The sequence below is a fragment of the Leptidea sinapis genome, chromosome 16 (genome assembly GCF_905404315.1).
Source record: "Leptidea sinapis chromosome 16, ilLepSina1.1, whole genome shotgun sequence".
Taxonomy (NCBI): Eukaryota; Metazoa; Arthropoda; class Insecta; order Lepidoptera; family Pieridae; genus Leptidea; species Leptidea sinapis.
The window spans coordinates 9479332-9504450 of record NC_066280.1 but is presented as its reverse complement, the minus strand read 5'-3'; the positions used below and the strand labels follow the sequence as shown (position 1 = coordinate 9504450).

Genomic DNA, 25119 nt, shown 5'->3' with positions numbered 1-25119 from the left:
ACTCAAGAATGCAAAAGTTTTGTAGCAAATTAAGTTGTGGGATAAATGCATGATGGCACATAAAAATCTTTGGAGGGTTTAGACAAAACTAGGAAATATCTAAAAAACAATCCAAACTTATTTGGTGGAGCGATGATTTTATTAGCAGGCGATTTCCGTCATACATTACCAGTGATTCCATGGTCGACGCCAGCGGATACAAAATTTAAGTACAATCATCTGTGCCGAAATAAAAAATAAATATAAATATAGGTACGCACTTTTCGGAAGGATGACATCTCTTTAGTTAGCTTCACCGAAATGCTTATAGCAGTATAATATTTGTAACTGCAACATCTGTGCTGTGTATATCAAGTGAAATTGAATAGGTTTAGTGAAAAGTTCAATGGGTAAATACTTTGCATTGTTGAAATAGTGTGTTTCCTTGATTAATATATTATTGAAAATAAGTTCTTAAAATAAATTGAATTTAATAATTTAATTGCTTTGAAACAATATCACATTTTAAATTTTTAATACTAAAAATTCTAAGTTTTCACTGCCAACTGCCAATTTTTTTTATTTACTTTTGGCAGAACGAAGTTTGTTTGGGCAGTTATTGATAATAAAACTAGTGGCATCACCATGATTATCTATTCTATTTCAGGTTTCCATTAGAACCATTAATAAAAAACAATGGATAATATGCAACACCACGAACAGATTAAATGGGTACCAAGTTAATATGCAAGAATTTGTTTAGTCCATTTTACACATGAAAAAAAGAAATCGAGATTTGTATGAAATAACTTTTGTTATATTACTTACCTTTTGTTATGGTACATGCTTTTATTATTGTGATATACATGACATAGAGAAACCATAGACAGTGGCTCTTAACTCTTACTGTTTCTGTTCTATGTTAGCTCTGTGGTTGTGCTTGACATTTGGTTGTTAGAGCCGAAACTGATCGTCAAATGATCACGTCAATGTCATGCAAGGTGTTTTGACTTTTGGATTACAGACGTCAAGTGTGCGTCAAGTTTACAGTAACAGCTGAACAGTTTATGAGTCAATAAGTTTTACATTATCCAGAATTCTTATTGAATTGAATATACGTGTTTCGTTTTGGTCACCGATTTTAGTTTTATATAATATTATATAAATATTCATAATAACTCTGTTAGCGCTTATTAAAAATAAGTTTATATTGTAACTACGCCGTTATTTATCATTCACCCCTTAGCGCCGCATAAGGGGTTCCCACTCCCAGGCGATGAGTAATACATTGATTCATTGAACGTGTAGCGGTAAGCAACTAAGCAGTCGCCTGTGGTTCGTGAATCGTCTATAGCATTCACGTTCAGCCCACTGCTAGTTGCACAGTGCACACGGACCGCGAGCGGCGCGCATTCGACATTCGGCGCACCTTCTATCGATCTCGCAGACTCCCACCTCTGTTTCACCTCGGACGACAATGACTAGTGCGGATGCTTTACTGAGCGGTCTGGCGAGTGGCGACTCAGCTCCCGGGGCGCCGCCCGAGCCGGCAATGAAGCGTGACCAGGATTCACTCGACGACTTCGAACACCTCGACCGCGAGGGAAGGAAGGTGGAGGGCTCGCCTGCGCGGGCCTCCGCGGCAGTCTCGCAGAGCTTTATCGACATGGAGCGCGCGCCCTCCGCCACTGAGCGGCTGGAGCACCTGGCCGATAAGTTCACGGACAGCGAGTCGGACGCTGAGCCGGCAGAGTCACCGCGCCGCGTGCCGCAACCGGCACCGCCCGCAGACACCAACGCCGACGAAGATCTCTTAGGATTCAAATCGACTGAAGATGACGCGAAAGTCATCCAAGACAAATCGAAGGTTGTGCCCGAACCGGCGCCGGTGTCGCCCGCTCCGGCAGCCGTATCGCCACAGGCGGAGTCCAGCTCGGCAGCCCCCGTGCCGACGGTGGTGCCTGTAGCTGCACCCTCGCCGCCCCAAGTGGACCCGGCACCGCCAGCCGCCAAGGTGACGCCACGCGAGGAGCCGCCTCGAGCCCCCACCGCACACATCATCGAGGCAGAAGTCATCTTCTGTCGAATGGGACTCGGTAAGTGTTACATTATATCTGCTTTTCTCAATATTAAATACGATTCCCGCAAGCTACGGCATTTAATTATGAGGTATTAATTCCATTATACTTTAGTAATAAACAGTTTTACCAGTGGGAGGCTCCGTGAACAGGATGCCGGCTAGATTATGGGTACCACAACGGCGTCTATTTCTGCCGTGAAGCAGTAATGTGTAAGAATTACTGTGTTTCGGTCTGAATGGCGCCGTAGCTAGTGATATAACTGGGCAAATGAGACTTAACATCTCAAGGTAACGAGCGCAGTTGCAGTGCCGCTCAAAATTTTTGGGGTTTTTCAAGAATCCTGTGCGGCACTGCATTGTAATGGGCAGGGCGTATCAATTCCCATCAGCTGAACGTCCTGCTCGTCTCGTCCCTTATTTTCATAAAAAAAAACATTTCGGGCAAATATTGCGAACCTTTCACATCACAGGCTCGTCCCGACCGAACCCTTATGTCTGAATTGGTCTGTCAACGCCTTCATTAGCTCGACATTAGGTCGTCGATACACATGCTGGCAGACATGAGCCATGTGGCAGGTGAGATGATGTAGTGTGGTGGTGATGACGGTAACCGCGCGCGTCCATGGAGCGTATCCCAGCGACGATAAGAGCGATGACCGGCGGCCGGTGCACGTAACGGTACTAGCTCAAACCTCGCACCACGCTCACTGCACACGGAAGGAACTATCTAATACTGAGAATGAGTCGAGGTCACCACTCGAATCTAACAATTACTTTTTAAATAAATTCATCCTTCTAGAATATCTATCTAAACAGAAATAATAATTTAAGGACTCGGTTTTGGCCCCCCGATCCCCGCGGATTGGACCCCCGAGGTCTTACCGATGACCACCATCAACTGTAGCACCCAACATATGCATAACTAGTTAAATAAGTTTATAGGCAGATGGAGGATGAGGGAGAGTAATATTAATATTTAATTTCAAATACACCTCTGACGTAATCAAACCAGCCGTTTCGGAATAACACAAAGCATTTTGGAAATATTTTCCACGTCTACAATGATCGGTTTTTGTTACTAGGAGTACTTTGTTAGTAGGAGTTCTTATAGAAAGACTATATTATAGAAAATAATGCTTAAATTAAAACGTTGTGTCTTGAAGAAAAGCTAGAGATCATTAAAAATGCTGTGCCCACTGAAAATATAAATACAATATCGCATCGCATCATACGAAAAATATTTTAAAATTGTAAATGAAAGATGCACGCAGTGCGGTCTGTCGTTATCTTATCTGCGAAACGTCCGTCATGGAACGCTTTCGACTGCGTAAACATGTTCACTTTAGATAACTCCAAACGATTGTTTGGTCGGAGTTACGACCCGAAATAAGCAGGTTGGGTTATTGCTTATGTTCTAGAACTGGAATTAAATTTATGTGGCACGTTGTAATGAAATTTTGATGAAGTAAAGACATAAGACGATCGAGCGCGCTGCAGAACAGAGTCGTGTGTCGTCACAGTGCGCTTTATGCGCTCTCCGCGGCTAATTATAGCAGATCCGAAGCCCGCTGGCGGCTGGTCGCTCACTAGTAGGGAACCCTGGACTGTGAACTAACGTCCGACCGCGCTGCCCGAGTTGATCGGTTCGTTTCAGTTTTACGCGAACGCTTTGTCATTGGCTGGAGTGAGGTCATTCATTGAGTGGAATTCGGGAAAGTTGTGAAGATGCCGGGGCTCGCAGACGACGCGAACGCCATCACTTGTGAGTCTATCCTGTCAATATATCCAATCAGTGTTAGCAACAGTATGCCGGGGACGCGTCCGCTCGGGACATTATTTTTATTTCGCGTACAATGAATGATGTAACGCTCCTCTTATAAATGAATGTGGAATATTTTCGCACATAAGAGCGGTTATAATTATACTATATTACTCGCTATTGGTGACGTCAGTCCTGAACGCTCGAAATTTGGTACGAATTTAGTTAGAAAATGTTTTATTGACCCACTTTCGGCGCGGATCATCCTCGCAGCCTTTTACACATCCCTCGCGGGGACAAATGTCCAATCTGACACAAAGGAGCCGCTGTAAGGGGCAAATAGACAAGGCCAGACATTGATCTTATGAAGATGATTGTCTTTGGAACGCTGTTTAAAATAAAGGAATTCAGATGGATTTGTTATTAACCCTATTTTAATTATATTAATGTATTGAATGATGACGCGAGCATGCGGTCCTATATTGCGAAGTGAATTAAGTTGGCAGAGCTTTCGTTATGGATTTTTAGAATGGAGGCATACAGTTTTACGGTTTACGACATGGCAGGCTATGGAGGGGGCGCGGCACCGCCGGCCCGATCGATAGCCCTGCGCCACTGCTACGTAAAACACGTGCCATCTGTCACATATCGTAGTTTGCTGTGTCAGTGCTGCTACGCTGCTAGAGTAATAAGGGAAGGTGTACCAATAACTAGTAGAAGGCTCCTTTGCACAGGAAGCCGGCTAGATTATGGGTATCACAACGGCGCCTATTTCTGCCGAGAAGCAGTAATGTTACTGTGTTTCGGTCTGAAGAGCGCCGTAGCTAGTGAAATTACTGGGCAAATGAGACTTAACATCTTATGTCTCAAGGTGACGAGCGCAATTGTAGCGCCGCTTAGAATATTTGGGTTTTTTCAAGAATGCTGAGCGGCACTGCATTGTAATGGGTATGGCGTATCAATTAACAGCAGCTGAACGTCCTGCTCGCCTTATTTTCATAAAAAACAGGTGTTTCCACCGCGGGTAGATAATAGCGTGAGTCATTGTAAACTCCTGGCTGTCCTCCCTGTTGCCACGTGTCCAGGGTCCACTCCACCCTCGTCTGGCGTGTGCTTTCACTTATCACCCCCTGCCGTTACTCGCCACATAGCTTCAACCCCTATACCTACCTCAATTAAAACAAATCTGTAATGGAGTTCCTAACTGTCATTCGATACACTAAAATTATTCTTGTTATTCTAATGTGACCACAACTAAGTATTTTTCCATTTGTCATGCCCACAATAGCAATGATAGTACAATATTGAATATTTCATTAGAAAAGAGCGCAAAAAAGGAATGCTGGGAGAGTTTCTTGCGCCGCTTCTCTCTCAGAGCGCCATTTGTTTCCGAAGCGGTAGTAGTATCTAGTATATTAGTAATTACATCAAAAAGAATTCTATAGGAATCAATTTTGAGAAAATTAATGCCTTTTATGCCACAATAATTAATCATATACAACTCAATCTCTTAAATGCTGTTAAAGTCGAATACGGAAGGAACTTCACAAATTTGAATTTATAAGAATTTTATCTATCTATCATTATTTTGAATCAGTCACTGATTAAAATATTATAGTCTTCATTAACATTCTTTGATATTACATGCAACCATATAAAAAGGCGTAAAAGGCATTTATTTTTTCAAAATTGATTCCTTTAGAATTCTTTTTGATGTCATTTCTTATACTACTAGATACTACTACCGCTTCGGAAACAAATGGCGCTCTGAGAGAAAAGAAGTGGCGCAAGAAACTCTGCCAGCATTCTTTTCTTGCGCTCTTTTCAATAAAAATATACAATATTGTACAGTCATTTATATCGCTATAAAATAATCACAAAATAGTCCCAGGCTGTCCGATCATTTAGATATTCAGCAGTGGAGAAATAGGATTTACGACAGAGCCATTTTTTTATAAAATATTTAAATTTATTTATTGATAATGCCTGAACAGTGGCTGGGACTTTATTATAAAAGTGTATACATTTACCCTTAAAGCTATTATGTATCTTATGAAGCCTACTAGAATTAGTTACAAGCAAACCCTTATTTCTGTATGTTTACATGAAAATCCTAATAATCATTGGACGTAATTCCAAAAAAACGTTCAAAGCCACAATTATGTCGAAATTGACTTAGAACACAAAACTGGTCATGTGATTCAGACTGACAAAAAATGGCAGCCCTATTGTCACTCTTTAAATGACATCATGACTTAGTAGCCCAACCCACATGTATGGAATACACTAATATTTAATAAACTTTAAACACGAATTAGTTAAAATGTGATATTTGTGGCTTGGAACGTTTTTCAGGAACTACGTCCGAATCTGCAACTTTTTGATGTCGTCATCTTCGATGTTATCAACCCTTTTTTTACTAATATCTATTCTTTGCTACTATTTAATAGCCTGTGGGCGGTCGCTCTATTCCCAATCTATGGTATAGTAACTATGTATACTACAAAATTACTACGAGCCCTAGAATATTAGTAATATTCAGATTGGTGCAGTGTGTACCAGCGCCTCTACTACTCGCATATTTTAGTCTCATTTTGAACCTCTCAAGTCACTTTTAGTCTTGGAAGAACCATTTACGATATTTGTGAACTTTTATATGCGGCTACATGGAAATCTAATATTTTTTTCAGATTTATAATGATATATTATAAGAGTATTCCGTACACATTTTGTACAAATTATAAAAGGCATTTATTTTCTTAAAATTGATTTCTTTAGAATTCTTTTTGATGTCATTTCTAATATACTAGATACTACTACCGCTTCGGAAACAAATGGATCTCTGAGAGAGAAGAAGCGGCGGTTTTTTTTGCGCTCTTTTCAATAAAATATACAATATTGTACTGTCATTGCTATTGCTATAAATTAATCATAATCTAGTGCCAGGCTGTCCGATCACTTAAATATTCAGCTGTGGAGTAGTAGGATTTACTACAGAGCCATTTTTTTAATAAAATATTTAAATTAATTTATAGTTACTGCCTGAACAGTGGCTTCTTTATTGAAAATGTGTATATATTTACCCTTAAAGCTATTATGTCTCTCATGAAGCCTATTAGATTTTTTTACAAGCAATCCCTTATTTCTTGTGTTATAATAATGAAAATCACCATTAAGAGCGAACAGGTGACGATTTTTGTGAACGTATCTACATTAAATTTTCATGAATTTACTGACAATGAACAGTCAAACAGTTAAAAGTATTCGTTTATTATTTACTATGTACTTGCAACATTATTGTATACTTTGACATCGAATGTCGAAGTCGGTAAAGTTCCAGAAGGTGTCGTATCAAAGTGACTCATGATTAGTCACGGGCTCACGGGCGTGATGTCACTACTGCCCCCCGGCCCCCGTCCGGCATTTCGCAGGCTGTATAGACTATAGCCGGTGGCCGGTAGGCGGCGCCAGTCGACCGTGACTCAGCCGCGAGCCTTGTTGAAGTAGAAATATGGAAACTCCGCTATTCAACCGTAACTAGGGCTGCCAACTCATTTTTAGACCGAATATAGATTGGTTTCAGTTCCCAAAAAAAAAACATTGATAAAAAAATGGGTATTTTTAAATCATTTCTATGAATATGTTTTTTTTGATAGGTTTTTGTTTTGAAAGAACCCTTTGTAACTATCATTACAACGTTTTAAAAATTTCAGTTACAGAACAACATTAACTCTTTCTTTTATCAGACCTGATATTGGCTGACTCTATTGCGCTCATATTTCTACTTTGTTCATCACAGAAAATATGCCCTCTGTATGCTGTTTAAATATAGTAGTTTCGCCTACTATATTTTTAAAATAATAGCATAGTTTATTGCATTCCCATTACAATTCAGTGCCGCTCAGGATTCTTGAAAAACCCGAAATTTCAGAGCTGCACTACAACTGCGCTCGTCACCTTGAGACATAAGATATTAAGTTTCGTTTGCCCATTAATTTGACTAGCTACGGCGCAAACACAGCAATGCTTACACATTACTGCTTCACCACACAAAATGGCGGCGCCCATAATATAGCCGGCATCCTATACAAAGAGACTCCCACTGGTAAAATAATAGGATACTATTTATGTAGTACGGTTGGCAACCCTAGCTGTAACTATTTGTACTATTATAATATATTCTTTGCCGTAACATATTATAGTTTCACCTTACCAACGAACGGTTTGATTTTGTTCGGTAAGACTCAATTTTAATGCATACCAATTAACAACATTCTACGGAACTAAATGTTTGTTGTGTCTCAACAAAAAAAAAGTGTGTGTGTTCTTATGTATGCATGCAAGACGTTATAATTGTATGGCCTAAAGAAGCAAAAATCATTAAAATGATTTTCCTCGTGCTATTCTACGTTTTTAGAAAGAACAATTTTGTAAAAATCTTGCAAAGATGGCTTTGACAATTAATTATTAAATAATGTATGGGCTTGAACCCTTTGCCTGTCCTAATAATGGACGAAGAAACCAAAAAAATAATAACAAATGACGCAAACGTCAGAAAATTTTAGGAATCACCTTCAATCTGTTACTTTTGTGTTACAGTGATGCGCGCGCATCTTAAAATTTCACTCTCATCATTTTCTCATAACGCGCCTGAAGAAGTATAACTTCAATAAAAAAATATTACGTGCACGGACGAGGAAGGACTCCGCGCCGTGATGTTAGCAAGTGAAGCACCGTTATGCTAGTGTGTGTGCGGTTACAGGGGATACTAGTTCCACAATATGTTCTCCCTTAAATAATCATATATGGCCACAAATACTTATAAGGTATCGTTTTTACACTTCTCCACAACGCACGACGGTATTTTTAAAATATTTTATTGAGACGCAAACTGATCTGTCACAGACGATGACAATTTTATAATGGCCGCCTATCGGCCTGTAGTAGTGTAAGTGTGTGCGTGGGGCTATGTATTTACAAGTTAATCGACTTGTTTTGGTGCTACACTGTTATGTAAGGTGACACGGAGTCCTTATTTTTTTACTAGTTCGTGTATTACGTCACATAAGTTGGTAATAATTGACCGCCTGTTCGCGACTGCACTCTTCTTACTTACTAGTCAGCCAGTTTTCAATAACTGTTCTATGGTCAACCTCATTCCAATTTTCTCCATCGAGCGACACAATAAAAAATTGCTTAGAAAAATATTACGCGGTCCTTCCGGAGTGGGGGTCGTTGACCCGGATCACTCGGTTCGAGTCTCAGCCATGCCCATTTCATTTTTTTTTATAATAATAACTTTTATTTCTCACCAACGATACGATATATAAGTTTTGGTCGTGGATCGCTGGTGCCTGTGGTAGGTAATAAAATACCTATATTACTGGTCACCAGGATTCCACTTTTACACAGTGACTAAAAAGCTTGAAATTCCAAAGGATAGAGGTAAATGTGTGTGTGTGTGAGAGAGAGAGAGAGGGTGTTCTCGGTTTATAGGTGTCCTAACTATCCAAGACCTCCAGAAGTCTCTGTGTGACAGTAATCTTGCAAACGGAGCCATTCGTGTGCAGTTGACCGACATTTGTACATGTTTAGACCATACAAACATAATACCTTGTGTAGCTTATTATAAAGGTACGGTCCCAGAAACAGAAAGAATCTGCGGCTAAATGATGTCCTTACCTTCGTAGATACTGCCACAAGATGATTGCGGCGAGTAGACTCTGGCCTAAACTCTGTTAAAGGGTGCTGTTTGATAACAATCGCCAATATAAAGAGTTGCCTGACTGTCAGAACTTGGCAGTATTCATAAAGTTTTGTTGTGGGATACAGGCGAGGCTCAAAACAACATACCTTGAAGACAGCCCTCTGTGCACGCTCCACCAAGAGAAAGTGAGATTTTGCAGCTCCACCCCATGCCGTAATGCGATAATTCAAAATAGTTTGGCATATCGCTAAATATACCATTTTCATAATGTTAGGAACGGCAGAGTGACGTAATCGCCGGTAAATATAGATAAGCGTAGGTACTCGGCCTGACAAGTATTCTACATGGGGCTAAAAAGTCAAGAACTACCCCCAGATATTTGATGGATGTTACTTTTTCAATGCAGCGAATACCAGCTGAAATTTGACCGTCATTTGGAAAAAACAGTGAATTGTAAGGAGTCTTCGTCTTTATTGTTGCGTTTCAATGCGTACCTATCGAATCTTATATATTATACGTTCGAGAGGTTTTTGCCTAAAGTGTTGGGAATACCTCGCCATAGTGTTAATCTATACTAATATTATAAAGCTGCAGTGTTTGTTTGTTTGTTTGTTTGTTTGAACGCGCTCATCTCTGGTACTACTGGTCCGATTTGAATGATTCTTTCAGTGTTGGGTAGTCCATTTATCGAGGAAGGCTATGTTTTTTTTTCAAAATTAGGGATCCGTAATGAAATTGCTATTTTGTAACACAAGGTGTAAAATCGAAAACCTATTTTTGCGTGCGCTGCAAAAACTATTGACAGTAGAACAAAATGATGTACAGGCTATAATATAGCCAATATTTTATTACTTATAAAACTATCGCGTGAATCATACTTTATATGGCAAAACAACGTTTGCCGGGTCAGCTAGTGCTATATAAAAACAACCTTAGGTATTAAACACTTTGGATGACATCAACTTATAAAATTTTATTATTCTAATACAGTCATTTGTCAACTTTTCATGTAATAGCATTAATTTAGATACTTTAAAGATAAGAATATGTAAAAACAAAGTTATTTGTCTTTGTATAAGACTAGCTGCCCCAACAGACGTTGTTGTTTATAATAAAAAAAACTCTTGCGGGTAGAATATCGTAAAATCCGTTCTTAGCTGACCTGCACTCGGCGAAAGGAATATTCCTACTAAATTTCAAGTCTCTACGCCTTATAGAGATATATAGTGACTATATACGTGAATATATAAACTTAAATGCCTGCTACTCGTATGTGTATTGAAAATACTATTATTATTTGAGTGATAGCTGTGTCTAGTGTTTGTTGCATCACTTTACATATTACATTACACTGTTATTGAAATGATTTGTAAAACGATGAAAATGTAAATCATTATTTAAAAGAGTGGCAATGAGTTTCTTGCTACTTCTTTTCATTAGCTCAACCCTTTACGAAGTAGCAGTAGATTCTATAAGTATTTCCGTGACCTACATGAATAAAGTGATTATGATTTTTGATTTTAGTGGTTAAATCTTGTAAGGTAACAACTGCAAGTCTTATATTTTTGTCTTTGAATATCTAATATATATAAATCACGTGACACGCTGTTTGTCCGCGATGGACTCCTAAACTAATCAACGGATTTAAATGGGGATTACATCATGAAGCGCAGTTTAGTCCAACTTGAGAGATAGGATAGTTTTTATTTCGATTTGGGTCCCAAAATTATTTTTATTTCCAATATTTGTTTTGTATGGACATATTTTCTGTGAGAGAATATATTGACGCACAGTTTGACAGTTCTGCTGTGAAACAATTTCATTATAACAACAGGGAGCATTTCTTACGAAATAATTCTTGATCTTTTGAAATATTATTGGCAAATTTCTATAAAACAGTTTTTTTTAATTATCTACAGAACAACGTCTGTCGGGTCAACTAGTAGTTATATATATCTTAATATATATAAATCCAGTGTCCTGCTGTTTGTTTCCAGTGAACTCCTAAACTAATAAACGGATTTTAACGGGGAATACTTTATGAAGTGCAGTTTAGTCCAACTTGAGAGATAGGATAGTTATAATCTCGATTTGGGACCCATAATTATTTTTATTTCTAATATTTGTTTTGTATGGACATATTTTCTATGAGAGAATTTACTGACACACGGTTTGACAGTTCTGCTGTGAAACAATTTCATTATTACAACACGGAGCATATTTTACGAAATAATTATTGATTTTATGAAATACTAGCTGACCCGACAGACGTTGTTCTGTATATAATAAATAAAATAATGTTTTTGTATGAATTTGTCAATAATATATAATAACATCAAAAATTACTTCGTAAAATATGCACCCTGCTGTCGTAATGAAGTTGTTTCACAGCAGAACTGTCAAACCGTGCGTCAATAAATTCTCTCATAGAAATTATGTATGAGCACATCAAAGGAAAAACAAATTTGTTGTTTTTATTTAATTTAGCATCATTTTCCTATTTATTCACCTTTTAAACCTTCCCTGGACTTCCACAAATAATTCAAGACTAAAATTAGCCAAATCGGTCCAGCCGTTCTCGAGTTTTGGCGAGACTAACGAACAGCAATTCATTTTTATATATATAGATTATTGAAGAATTCATAAAAGAACAGTATTTTATTTATTATGTACAGAACAACAATTTCTGTCGTGTGAGCTAGTATAAATATAGAATGATAGCGGGCGTGAGAACGGGCGTGAGAAACGTAGCAAAAAATGCTACGTTTCGGCATAATATGGTTGGATTGATGTGTCCAATACATGGTGCCAATACGTTCGAGTTGACTCACCAGTTCGTGTCAATTAGATTTGAATCGGCCGTGAACTATTACTTAAGTAATTGTTATATTTAATACTACAGCTTGATTGGTTGCCAAAATGTAAAATCTAATATAGGAAATTCTCGTGTCCCGGGGTTTTTTACCAAACTCCTCCGAAACGGCTAAACCAATTTGTTTGTAAATTTTTGTGTATATATCGGGTAGGTCTGAGAATCGGCCAACATCTATTTTTCATACCCCTAAAATATGATAAGGGGTCACCCACACCAAAATTTTTTTTTTACATTTTTTTGTAACTTTTTGTATGATATATTTGGTAGGTGTGAAAATAGGTGGTCATTTATTTTTTATATCCCAAAAATTTTAAGCATCGATTTTTTTTTAATTCTTTATATGGCAATACAACGTTTGCTGGGACAACTAGTAATATATAAAACTGACTGTTACTGAGATGTGAGCGAAGGGCAACTCTCTTAGGCCAGTATTCCAGGACGATTCGTCTGTTCAGCTTTTTGACAAATTGATATACACTCAGCGGCACAATTAACCGCCCACCTTGATTTTTTACGATTTTGGTTTAAAAAAAAATTGTGGCCTTACTTGTGAATGTTATTTTATAAAGGTATATTGAAGTAAAATGAAAGATAATATTGTTTTTAATTATTACGTTTATCTATAAAAAAGTCTGAAAAACACTTTGACCGTAAATTAACAAATGTGATGAAATGGCTTAAAAATAAAAAATCTGCTGAATAAATGAATTCTAATAGTGCGTATTTCCACCTCTAGCCCTCATGACTTCCATCAAACGGTTTGGCATGCTGTCGATGACATCTTTGATCTGTTGTTGTGGAATGTTCTGCCACTCCTCAATCACGGATTGTTTTAATTCATCTATGGTGGTTGGAGCTGGTATGCGGCTTCGAACACGTCTTTTTAAATTGTCCCATATGTGTTCAATAGGATTTAAATCTGGGCTCTGGAATGGCCATGTTAATTTTCGAATGCCGACGGTATCCAGGTACGCGGTAACAACTCTAGCAACGTGGGGGCGAGCGTTGTCCTGCATTAATAAAAAATATTCGCCAATAAATGGAGCAAATGGCATTACATGAGGTTCCAACACTTCTGTTACATACCTCTGAGCATTTATTCCACCTCTTTCGAAGATAACCAAGTCGATGCGTGCTTCGTAAGTAATGCCGCCCCATATCATGATAGAGCCACCTTGGTAACCTACTGTTTCGACAACAGTACATGGTGCAAACCTTTCATTCTTGCGTCTGTATGCACGCTGGCGACCGTCAGGACCCTGCAAGCATATTCTTGTCTCGTCAGTAAACATAACATTCTTCCGTTGTTCCATATTCCATTCGGCTTGCTCTCGGGAAAAACGAAGTCTTTCTCTCCGGTGGCCTACGAGCAATTGTGGCACTCGAGATGGTCGAAAAGCTCCTAGTCTTCTTCTCACTGTTCTTTTATTCACTTGAACATTGCGAACCTCACGAAGTTGGTTTCGTGCCTCAACAGGTGCCTCAACATTTTTTTCGGCCCTGTCCTGGTCTTCGCTCATAAGAGCCAGTTTCCCGAAACCGTTTCACTGCATCCCTTAAGCTGGTACGTGCGACACCAAGCTTCCGCGCCACGTAACGCTGACTAAACCCTTCGTCGATAAGAGCGACGGCTCTCGCCACTGAATTAGCATCAAATGGCATGTTTGTGATGACCAAACACTAGCTTTAAGTTACGAAACCAAAACAAACTCAAATTGTTGACTTTTAATGCCACTGAAGCAATGTAAGCAGTATGCCGATAATGAGACGAAGTTCGATATTTATCCTATTCACAACTTATGCGTAAAAAAACATAGTTAAGTGGGTAGTTTGTAATTTTTTCGTCACTACATTTCTTTCACACTTGACTTATTTATGCCCAATAACTTACAACTGCGATAACATCAAAATTTGCCACTTTAAAAGGGTGGGCGGTTAATTGTGCCGCTGAGTGTATTTTTATTTAAATTAAGACTCAAAAATACTTATTGAATATTAACAACTACCACCCATTCAAAAAGGCGGTCAAGTGCAAGTCGAACTCGTCCATGAAGGGTTCCGTAGCAGCAAGTAACATAATATAAAAGTTCTTGTCGTTCGTTCTAACGATTTATGACGCATTAAACAAACTACTTACTAGATTTCGTTCAAACCAATATTTTGTGAAAGTTTGCATGGTAATGTACTTCATATATTTTTTTTAGTTTTATCATTCTCTTATATTAGAAGTTACGGGGGGCGGGGGGGACACGTTTTACCACTTTGGAAGTGCCTCGCGTCTCTGCGCAAACTATTCAGTTTAGAAAAAAATGAGATCAGGACCCTAAATATCATTTTTGAAGACCTATCCGTAGATGGGTTTGATTAAAAAAAAATTGATTTTCAGTTCTAAGTATGGGGAATCCTCGAAATTTATTAAATTACCCCCAAATCAATTTATGAGTAAATCTTGATGCGGTTTTCATAAAATATGTACTTACCAAGTTTCAACAGTATAGTTCTTATAGTTTTGTAAAAAAGTGGCTGTGACATACGGACGGACAGACAGACAGACATGAATCTATTCCGGGTTCCGTTTTTTAGCTGACCCGAAAGACGTTGTTCTGTTCATAATAAAAAAAATCTCTTGTGGATGGAATTTTGGTAAATCCGTTCTTAGCTGACCTCTACTCGGTGAAAAGAATATTCCTACCAAATTTCAAGTCTTTAGCTCTAATGGTTCCAGAGATATCGTGATGAGTATATACGTGGAAATCTCTTATATTTATATAGATTTATAATTGTTAATATAATCAAAATGCTCGTATGATAATTTTATTTTATTTCCAGAGTGTGTGGATTGATGCAACTATAATAATCAGTATTTTGTTTTTTTTATTAATTCACATTTGCTTCTTAAACTCGTGAAGTTTACAGATTTATATAAAATGATTTATAAAACTTATATTAAGGATTGGTCTCCGCTGCGTTCCAACTAGATACTGCAGGCGTAGTCGCAAAGTGCAGCAACTAATACTTCACTCAAGTGGGCGTACTCGAGCCAGTCTCGATAGTTAGTCAGTTGATAGTTCACGAAATTAAAAAAAAAACGTGAAAAAATCTGTTACCAGTGGGAGGCTCCTTTGCACAGGATGCCGGCTAGATTATTGGTACAACAACGGCGCCTATTTCTGCCGTGAAGCAGTAATATGTAAACATTATTGTGTTTCGGTCTGAAGTGCGCCGTAGCTAGTGAAATTACTGGGCAAATGAGACTTAACATCTCATGTGTCTTAGGTGACGGGCGCAATTGTAGTGCCGCTCAAATTTTTGGGGTTTTTCAAGAATCCTGAGCGGCATTGCATTGAAAGCGGCATTGCAGGGCGTATCAATTACCATCTACTGAACGTCCTGCTCGTCATCTCCGTTATTTTCATAAAAAAATACTAATTCCGGAACAGACTCCGAATCGTTATAAAATACTGCTCGAAGTTGGAGCCATTTTCTAATTAAACCTAGCTGAGCTTTGGACAGATCTCGATGATAACATCGAACGTTCCAGAAACACGTCCAGTTGCCACTCTTCTTCTGTAAATACCTACCACGGACTAGTAAAAAAAGAAGGACTCCGCGCCGTGATATTAGCAAGTGAAGCACCTTTATGCTAGTGTGTGTGCGGTTACGGGGTATACCAGTTACACAATTTTTTCTCCCTTTAATAATCATATATCCACAAATACTTTTATAGTATTGTTTTTACACTCTTTCACAACGCACGACGGCATTTTTAAAATATTTTATTGCGATGCAAACTGTTCTGTCACAGACGATGGCAAATCTCATAATGGCGGCCGATCGGCTTGTATTAGTGTAAGTGTGTGCGTGGGGCTATGTATTTACATGTTAATTGGCTTGTTTTGGTGCCACACTGTTATGTTAGGTGACACGGAGTCCATATTTTTTACTCGTCCGTGATACCTACTTATGAAGTGTGACGAGATTAGAGTACCTACGTGTCGGAGATAAAGTAAACAGTAGATAATTAATAATGAATCATCTACCTTGAAAAGATTTAAATGGAGGCAACGTTAAGATCTTTGTAATGTTCAAGATGTTATCATGTGTACAGTATGATGCAAGAGTAGGTACTCTTAAGCAGACTAGCTTCATACTACTTAAAGCATTTTTTTTTCTTCATAATGCCCGGCTTACAGGCCAGCGCGGCGTTGGAATGCTACTAGAATAATGTGGACTCCAGTGGAATGTACCGTTCCAGTGATGAATAGAAATATATTCCACAGAACATATTGTGTGGTTGTGGGTTATTACTTCGGAATTTTATAAACACAAAGACAAATTTTTTTTTTATGAAAATAAGGGACGAGACGTGCAGGACGTTCAGCTGATGGTGATTGATACGCCCTACCCATTACAATGCAGTGCCGCTCAGGATTCTTGATAAACATAAATTCTGAACGGCACTATAATTGCGCTCGTCACCAAGTGACCACTTGAGGCAGAAGATGTTTAGTCTAATTTGCTCAGTAATTTCAGTAGCTACGGCACCCTTCTGACCGAAACACAATATGTAATGCTTACACATTACTGCTTCACGGCAGCAATAGGCGCCGTTGTGGTACCCATAATCTAGCCGGCATCCTGTGTAATGGAGCCTGCCACTGGTAAAAATAATTAAATCATAAAGCCAATCGCCCTGAAAAAAAATTGTGAGGGTGTAAACATTGAAGGTTTTACAGAAGAGGATGTAAAGATATCCGCTTTTTCTTTTTTTTTAGTTCTTTTTCCGTTACTTTGTTATTTATTACTGATTAACGTCATCACAGTTACTTCTTCTAACAGTGATAATTGAACACTATAGTGTTACCAATCTTACAGCTTTTGAATGACTGGAATAATGTGGACGATATGATCCAGTTCAGCACTGGACTGGATTAACTCGTTGGATTACTGAACTAGAATAATATGAACCGGGCATCGAGATTAAGATAACGCTTTCCAAAGCAAATTGTCAAACCTTCTATACGAGCGGCCTGTGGGTCAGATATACTCAAAGAGCGCTTTGTACCTTGCGCGTTCAGTACAACAATGGTTTCAGGTGGATGCCCCAGTTGATGCGAGGGTGGACGGCTTCCATGCCATCCAAATTCAATTTTTTTTTATTCAAAATAGGATTTAAAATCACTTCTCTTCTTAGTCGGACACTCTTGTCAGAGTGGTCGTGGTTGCGCTGACGAGGTACATGGTGGAGTGTTCGGTGGGTCAACATCCTTTCTGAGGGTAGATCTCCTGGCGATGTGCTTCCATTTCTGACGGTTAGAGGCGTTGCGAGTACACTGGACTATGGTGGACTCAGTAGCCTTTGTGATGGCGTCTATCCAGCGGGTTGGCGTTCGACCGCGTGCTCTCTTGCCTTCCACCTGGCCCTGAACTACCAGTCTCTCCATCGAGTTCTCATTTCTAGAGACGTGACCAAAGAACTTCAGTATTCTTAGTTGCACGACTGAAATAATCACTTATTGAACGTCAAAAACTACCACACATTCAAAAGAGACTGCCTCAGACCTGAGACGCAAAAGAACCGCGTCATTGCTGATGAGGTTGCAAGGTAGCCCTAATATCATTCTGCAAACCATTGTTACTCATTACGGTGCGCCGATTATAAAGGCATTTATGCGTTTAGTTATAATTTTATTCTAACATAATTTTTTAAGGACATCTTACTAACAATTTTTATGAAAATATTTATCTTAAACTAGCTGACCCGACAGACGTTGTTCTGTATATAATAAATAAAATAATGTTTTTATATGAATTTGTCAATAATATAATATCATAACATCAAAAATTACTTCGTAAAATATGCACCCTGCTGTCGTAATGAAATTGTTTCACAGCAGAACTGTCAAACCGTGCGTCAATTAATTCTCTCATAGAAATTATGTATGGACACATCAAAGGACAAAAAATTTGTTGTTTTAATTTAATTTACCAGCATTTTCCTATTTATTCACCTTTTAAACCTTCCCTGGACTCCCACAAATAATTCAAGAACTTAAAAAGCCAAATCGGCCCATCCGTTCTCGAGTTTTAGCGAGACTAACGAACAGCAATTCATTTTTATATATATAGATAAATATTATTATATTTATTCAAGCAGTAGGTAAATAGCACAATACCTCTATGTATATAGACATACGCAATAATTATTAAGGACGGTACAAGTTGACACGACTGCGAACTAACAGGTGACAGGTGGGTGTGACGTCACTCGTCATTATCTGCGGCTGAGACCACGGCACCGATCAGTCACGGCGGAGCGCTATATATAGAGTAGGGCTCCGGTGCGACTGCATTATTCTGAACTGCTTTATTCATTAAGTCAATAACGACACATATAAATGTCACATACGCCGACTTTAATGAAAAGAAATAGCAAGAAACTCTTTCAAAACAATATTCACAGTTTTGTCATTTTACAAATTGTTTCAATTAGATACTATATAATAGTATTATGCAAAGTGATACAACAATATATAGCATCATTATCAGCCGGATGACGTCCACGGCTGGACAAAGGCCTCCCCCAAAGATCTCCCCGACATCCAACGTATTCCGGCGATCTTGATCAGATCTTCGGTCAATCTGATGGGGAAGCCCCCCAATACTACGTTTTCCTAAAACACACAAACTTCACAAAATATATATTATATAAATACTGGCTTAAATATTGTCACTCTTTTTGCTATGGTAGAGCGGGCCTTCCTACTGCAGGCATTTAAAAAGGGGTGTAAACACTAACGTTGTATTTGTTGCAATAAACAAATTTAAATTTTTCGACATTTTTACTCAAACTTCACGTTTTTCATAACGTACGTATGTACCTACTTAAGTAAAGAAAATACAATTAATAATTGCTTCAATCCACACAAAATATTGTAAATTTAAAAGAGTATGTCAGTATTATCCTACTTTTTTGTCGATACTTTCGCTATGCAAACACCAAAATTATGAAAATTTTACTACCTTAATAAATGTCTAAAAAAATAGAAATATGTATCCGAGAAAAACAAATTTACCCGTGTAATCATTTTCATTTAATCACAATCAAAAAGACAGTGACAGGAATATTCGCCGACATTCGAAACACAATTCGAAAACCTTTAAGTATGAAAAATATTCGCAAAAATTATATGAATAGTACCATAACGTATGGACCTCATCGCTTCCGTCCGAATTTCGACCTTATTTAAGGAAAAGGTACGAACCACCCCACGACAACCAATTACATTTAAGCGAGCATGACTACGCCAGCTACAAAAACTCAACCAAAGAAAGAAGGAGGAATGTGTACCCATATAGGCATTGGCTACTCAATACAGTGTTCAGAATATTCATTAGTGAATTCATTGAGCACTCTTGTTTCATTTTGTGTTCTAACATTTCATTCCAAGTGAAACGTAAACCAAAAATGAACAATTTGGTATCGCCTATATATCTATAATTCCGATTCTGTATTCTGATATTCTATCAGGGCATATAATTTTATTGGGAATCGGGTATTTTAGTCTGGGATGAGAATTTGTCTGCAATTTCTTTTTATTTTTTCCATTCCCCACATTCAGTTTAACCATGACACATCATTGGGCATTTATCCTTCGCCTTCTTTTTTAAATCCTGCATCTAGTAGATTTTTTTTGCGCAGGTTTCTAAGTTATTATCAATGTCTCCTAGTATTATTTTTAAAAATTGACGAGCGATTTGTAAATATTGGAACAAAAATCCGGTGTCTTTGTGTTACCACCTTTCAGAGACGTGATGCATTAAGTAATTGTTTATTTGCTTATGGGCTCGTTTGGGACTGGTTGCGTGGTGATCATCCTCAGAACACCGTTTTCAGTTCCACAAAAAGCAAGGCTCGGTTATTTTTAAGCTAGTCTGTTTCGATTATTGCGAGGATTACTGCCAATCTACAATTCGCGTATCCCCTTATTGTATCTAGTATATCTATTTGAACAGACTTGTGTAGAAATTTAAAAGCTATCAGTTTTGCGCCGCTCCCACCCGCTTTGCTGGACGAATTTTGAAGGAACGTTGGAATTCGAAAAATAAGTAGACATAAACCATCTAGGATACATTTCGCATCGAATGGTGGTAGTTCCATCTCGATACGATTTTCTCGGTAAGACACAAGATATTGCGGAAATTGTGTGGAGAGGGAGTTTGTTAACAAAGTACAGATAATTTATGTTGTGTTGTTAGTAACTGTTGAAGCTGAACATGTCCGCGTCCGCGTCGCCTTGAACCTGTCGGTATATTACGGTCACGGTTTGAGCGGAGAGCTCATTGTTACCAGGGGCGTGCATATCATATAGGCAATTAGGCAGTGCCTACCTCGTTATAAACCGAAATAAACATAGTGTTTAAGTTAATTTGGTACTGTTATTTTATAACCTAATAAGATTTTTCCTTACGCTAGATACAAAATACCTACGGTCAATGTCTAGGTTGCATATTCCAAAGCTCAACTACGACTTGTTAGAACACACCCTACCTTACAGTCTAGCTAGAAAACGAATGCACGCCCCTGGTAGCTACAGTGTTTCCGAAACCTAATCACGAGAACGTTCTTTCGTACGTCACTTCGTCAAGCTGCAAACAGCGGCTGAAGGCAGACTGTGCTACCTTACTTACTACTTGCTCACGAAAATGATTATTTGTTTGAGTCCCAAAAATATTGATGCTACTAAATACGTGGGACACTCAGAAAGTTTGAGAAACTAAAAAAATACGATATATTGCTAAAGTAATTATTGTGAATCTTTTCAAACTCTGCCTTAGTCTGTCGCAGACACGTCTTCTCAAACGCTGTTAGTGCATCTTCCGGAGACGAAAACTGGATCCCTTTCAGTTTTTTTTATTTCAAGGAATAAAAAGAAGTCATATACGATGCAAGACTGTAGATAGTTGCTTTAGATGGGCCTGCATTCATAAACGCCATTTGAAGTCGATCAAATGATTCGTCTGATGTAGGGCCACATTTGAAGTCATAAAATAATCGCACGAAAATGTTCCCGACGCAGATCCATTTTTCAACGAGTCCGAAACAGCGCAAAGCAACACATTTGACATATTATATTTATTGTATCACTCATTAAATCGAACCCTGGTTCCCGAAATTGGGTCCAGTCCAGTAATACACGGGGATACGGCCTTGATCCGCTGCTGGTAGCAACTAGTTCTCTGCTAGTGCGTACTGTAAGCTATTGTATACAGTATACAGAACTACTTGTCATTATCATAAAAAAAACATTCGATAATAAAATACATAATTCACTTAAATCACCATATATATATATATATATATATATATATATATATATCATTTCGGAGCAACCTGTAAGAAATCTATTAGCGGCGCGCTAGCGTAGGCACTGACATCTACTTCGTGCCGTCTTATGCGACCACGTGAGGGTGATTAAAATTTTGTTTCCTAAATATAATATAATTTGCAAGTTATTTTTAAGTGAAACTTTTATTACATCGTCTCAAATTTCTTCGTCTGTGTGTTGCATGTCGCGTGACGGTCGGGCGGCGCCTATAGTTCGCAGCAGCTGACCTTATAGTGTATTGACTATTACTCATTTGTAGCAGTGCTCCACGCTATTTTGTTTGTTTTTATCTCATGAATATGTAAAGTATAATATATAAATTTGTTGTTTTTTTTTCATGCTAATATTAAGGTTATTTTGTGAAAAAAAAAGTTTCACTTACATCGTGGTTTTATAACACCACACAGTTGCTTCTTTTACGATTAAGGTCACTTTCTGAGTGTTAATTTGATGACACGCTGTATAATATGCTATTGATTGACACAATGTTATTGAGCACTTTATATTTGGCAAATTTTACGTACGCCTGCGAAACGTAAGTATAGACTACTAATTAAATGTAAATCCTTGCTAATATTTTGAATGCTAACTAATGTGTATTCGTTTGTTTGTAATACCCTTTCAAGCTTTAACTTCTTATCTAATTATCCACGGACGAGTAGAAAAAGAAGGACTCCGCGCCGTGATATTAGCAAGTGAAGCACCTTTATGCTAGTGTGTGTGCGGTTACGGGGGATACCATTTGCACATTTTTTTTCTCCCTTAAATAATCATATATGGCCACAAATACTTTTATAGGATTGTTTTTACACTTTTTCAAACGCACGACGGCATTTTTAAAATATTTTATTGCGACGCAAACTGATCTGTCAGACGATGGCAAATCTCATAGTGGCGATCGATCGGCTTGTATTCGTGTAAGTGTGTGCATGGGTCTATATATATATATATATACTCGTTTACCGGCTTGTTTTGGTACTTCCCTGTTATGTAAGGTGACACGGAGTCCTTTTTTTATTCGTCCGTGCTAATCATCATGAAATTTTGTGCTGTATGCAGTAATCAGGGATCACATTTTTTTCTCTGAAAGGATATGTAACATCGGATCTCGAAATTAAAAGATCCCAAGGGAGCGCTATACGAATTTCATCCTGGGTGCACACATTATAACGAATGACGCGAAGAAATTTATCTGTCAAGGAACATAAAATTTGCGGCCAATCATATCACATAATCAACCGGGAGTCCTATGACGGACAACTTATTATACGCTTTCTATTAACTTCACCTCTATGTATATTTGTTTGTAACCGACTCATTTGGGCGCGATTTAGACCCACTTCAAACGGTAGATTTATCGTGGACCGTTGACAATACATTAATTTGATAAAATTATTCCATTATCAATTTGCTTTTATATAATTTTCATCTATCGTCGATGAGGCAGGAAAATTTTGATGTTAATTTTAAATTTCAACCAATATCTTTGACCGATTTATCTAATATTAGGAAATTTTCGAATGCCAATGAAAATTTTGTGCTTTTTAGCGTGTTTTTTAGTTTATTTTTAACTATTTAGACGAATTCAAGGATAAAAGTTAGTATTTACGTAGAAGGTTTGTGTCGGTGATTTCGTAAAGGCACTTGGTGGTATGTGACCTGGCCTAGGCTCTGGTTTAACTAACAAGGGTGGTGGTGCAGCTATCGGCTACTCAGTTACACACGAGGTGTCGGTCGCACGGCTTGGGTGCAGGTTGCGGGCGGGGGGTTAGGTACTTGGTGGCTGGAGCGCATGCGCGCGGCGCGGGGCGCGGGTCTAACTCTAGCTCAGTATCGACGCGAGCGGCCGGCGGAGAGCGTGCCGCCTGCTCCTGGAACGTGAGAGCGTTGTCGCGATGTCCGTGTGCAACGTGCTCGACCCCCGTAAGTGTCCCCCCGGGCCCCGCTTGTATGTCCGCTTCCCGCTGTAAACTAACCGCTGCTAACCCGTCGCTTCTCTTGCAGATGCTTGGTTCGACCCGCAGCGGCTACACCCCGCAGGTGAGTGACGACTCGCGAAGGGACTGTGCGCGCAGTCACCGCCGCGCCCTACTCTAACAACTAACTGATTGTATCTGCTCTGTGGCGGGAACAGGGCACGATATCTGTCTTCCGAATGCACATTGACTAACCTCTATACACTGAACATACACCGTCTGCGTCTAACATCATTGATTGTTAACATCCCAGCCTATCACTACCGAGTACCCTATCATCCAAGGGCGTGCATACCATATAGGCAATTAGGCAGTGCGTACCTCGCGAAGAACCTAGATATATTAACCTATAGTTAAATTTGATTCCGTTATTCTAAAATCAAACTAATAAACACCCACAAATTACCTCCTTACGCTGGATACTAAATACCTACTGTAGACAGTCTCCTGATTGCATATTCGATATGCAACTTCAATAATTAGACCTCAAAGCCTAATACTGTCGGACTAAAGCGCATCTACATCTAGTTAGATCTACAGTGCCCCTGCTATCATCAGTCTCATTTAGAATACTACATTCGGAATGGACGGTCCGCCTGTTGCCGTCTGGCGCGCCCGCCGCCGGTGGCTGCCTGTGAGCGGCGAGACTTCCTCGCTACGAGGATGAGATGCTTAGAACGGTATAATTAGATTAACACAGCGAGAATAATAGCTGCATACCGCTCGGCACGAATTACTCTTTTGTTAATTGTTGCGGAAGGTTTTTGCTTATTTTGGGTCATGGTGTCATAACTACGCCGTACATACTCAGGTACACACTCCCCCACCAACGCCACCATACAGTATTAACTTCCGCAACCATGACATCTCTCATCTGAGCACTCTACAAACTTCAGAAGCACTTGGTACCATTTCAAATATGATATATTGCTCCCAAATATTATATAAAACTTATATACATTTATATTATTATCATAAAAACAATAAAATACTGATAATGTCCATTGTTCAGGTATTGTCTTAAGGTTACTACGTCACTCGCCAGTGATCAGTCACATACACACACACACACATGCCACACAGGGTGTCATGTTCACAGTTAGCACGTAGCACTAACATATTAACACAGTGCACAATTAACAGTAGCTAGGAAGGTAGGTGCATGGTTCATTATTAGTAACGCATAATATACAATCGGAATATTACTCTTCGCTATTATTATTGTGCTATCGAGACTCTTAATTATATTTAACATTAAGTACTTACTTATCTTAATTACGGTCTAAAGGGCGATCAACAAACTGCCTATTAGTACTTCGACAACAAGTTTCATATTTTATACATGTCATATGCG

General features: G+C 38.7%; 1 protein-coding gene across 6 annotated transcripts in view; it reads left to right on the top strand.

Moving 5' to 3' along the window:
- Window positions 1-1060: 1060 nt before the first annotated feature.
- Window positions 1061-25119, top strand: part of LOC126968714 (reticulon-1-A) — a 52669-nt gene continuing 28610 nt past the window's right edge. Inside the window, exons 1-2 of one of the 6 annotated variants that reach the window (XM_050813804.1) lie at window positions 1061-2075; window positions 23794-23829. In XM_050813804.1, the coding sequence (XP_050669761.1) occupies window positions 1457-2075; window positions 23794-23829 (655 nt within the window). In that variant the 5' untranslated portion in view covers window positions 1061-1456. Of the gene's footprint in view, window positions 2076-3596; window positions 3822-23669; window positions 23713-23793; window positions 23830-25119 lie in introns of those variants that run through there. The other 5 variants (XM_050813806.1, XM_050813807.1, XM_050813805.1 and 2 more) reach the window with 5 other exon arrangements.